This window comes from Meleagris gallopavo, unplaced genomic scaffold (genome assembly GCF_000146605.3).
Source record: "Meleagris gallopavo isolate NT-WF06-2002-E0010 breed Aviagen turkey brand Nicholas breeding stock unplaced genomic scaffold, Turkey_5.1 ChrUn_random_7180001841184, whole genome shotgun sequence".
Classification (NCBI taxonomy): domain Eukaryota; kingdom Metazoa; phylum Chordata; class Aves; order Galliformes; family Phasianidae; genus Meleagris; species Meleagris gallopavo.
Genome location: NW_011110450.1, coordinates 1 through 508, shown reverse-complemented (window position 1 = coordinate 508; position 508 = coordinate 1). Strand labels below are relative to the sequence as shown.

General features: G+C 57.3%; 1 protein-coding gene across 1 annotated transcript; it reads left to right on the top strand.

Moving 5' to 3' along the window:
* Nucleotides 1-6: 6 nt before the first annotated feature.
* LOC104915663 (maestro heat-like repeat-containing protein family member 2B) lies at nucleotides 7-496 on the top strand. Its single transcript, XM_010726586.2, has 2 exons — nucleotides 7-127; nucleotides 261-496. The coding sequence occupies exons 1-2, from the start codon at nucleotides 8-10 to the stop codon at nucleotides 483-485; spliced, it is 345 nt and encodes a 114-aa protein (XP_010724888.2). The 5' UTR covers nucleotide 7; the 3' UTR covers nucleotides 486-496.
* The last annotated feature ends 12 nt before the right edge of the window (nucleotides 497-508 follow it).

Below are 508 nucleotides of genomic sequence, written 5' to 3'. Positions count from 1 at the left end.
GCAGGGAATGATCTCTCTTCTCAGCCATGCTGCTGAGAGCAACTTCCACACAGTCCTGGACACACTCACCATGTTTGCGTCCAGGCTGTGCAAAGGCCAGAGTGGGAGGATTTCCAGGAGCAAGAAGGTAAGGTGTTAGGGGTTTCCATCTTGGCATTCTTCTGCCTTATTTTCACAACCGCTCCTGCCTTGGGAGCCCAGGTGCATCGCGGAACACTGGAGTCTGTTGGGCGAGTGTCTCAAGGCATTTCTCCTCACAGACGGAGCTGGACAGCAAGAGAGCTCATGCTACACGCAGCGCTCTCATCCTTGCCCATGGCAGCTTGGCACTGCAAGCCTCCAAGGAACAGCTGCTTGCCCGCCTAGAGGGAGACATCGTGGGCAACATCCTGCTGCTGTACAGCTGCAGCTGTCGGGTGAGAGCTCAAAACGTGCCAGGGTGTCTGAGCGCCCAGCTGCAGCCCCTCCACGTGGGGGGATGCTGAGATGGGCCTTCTCTTTCCAAAGG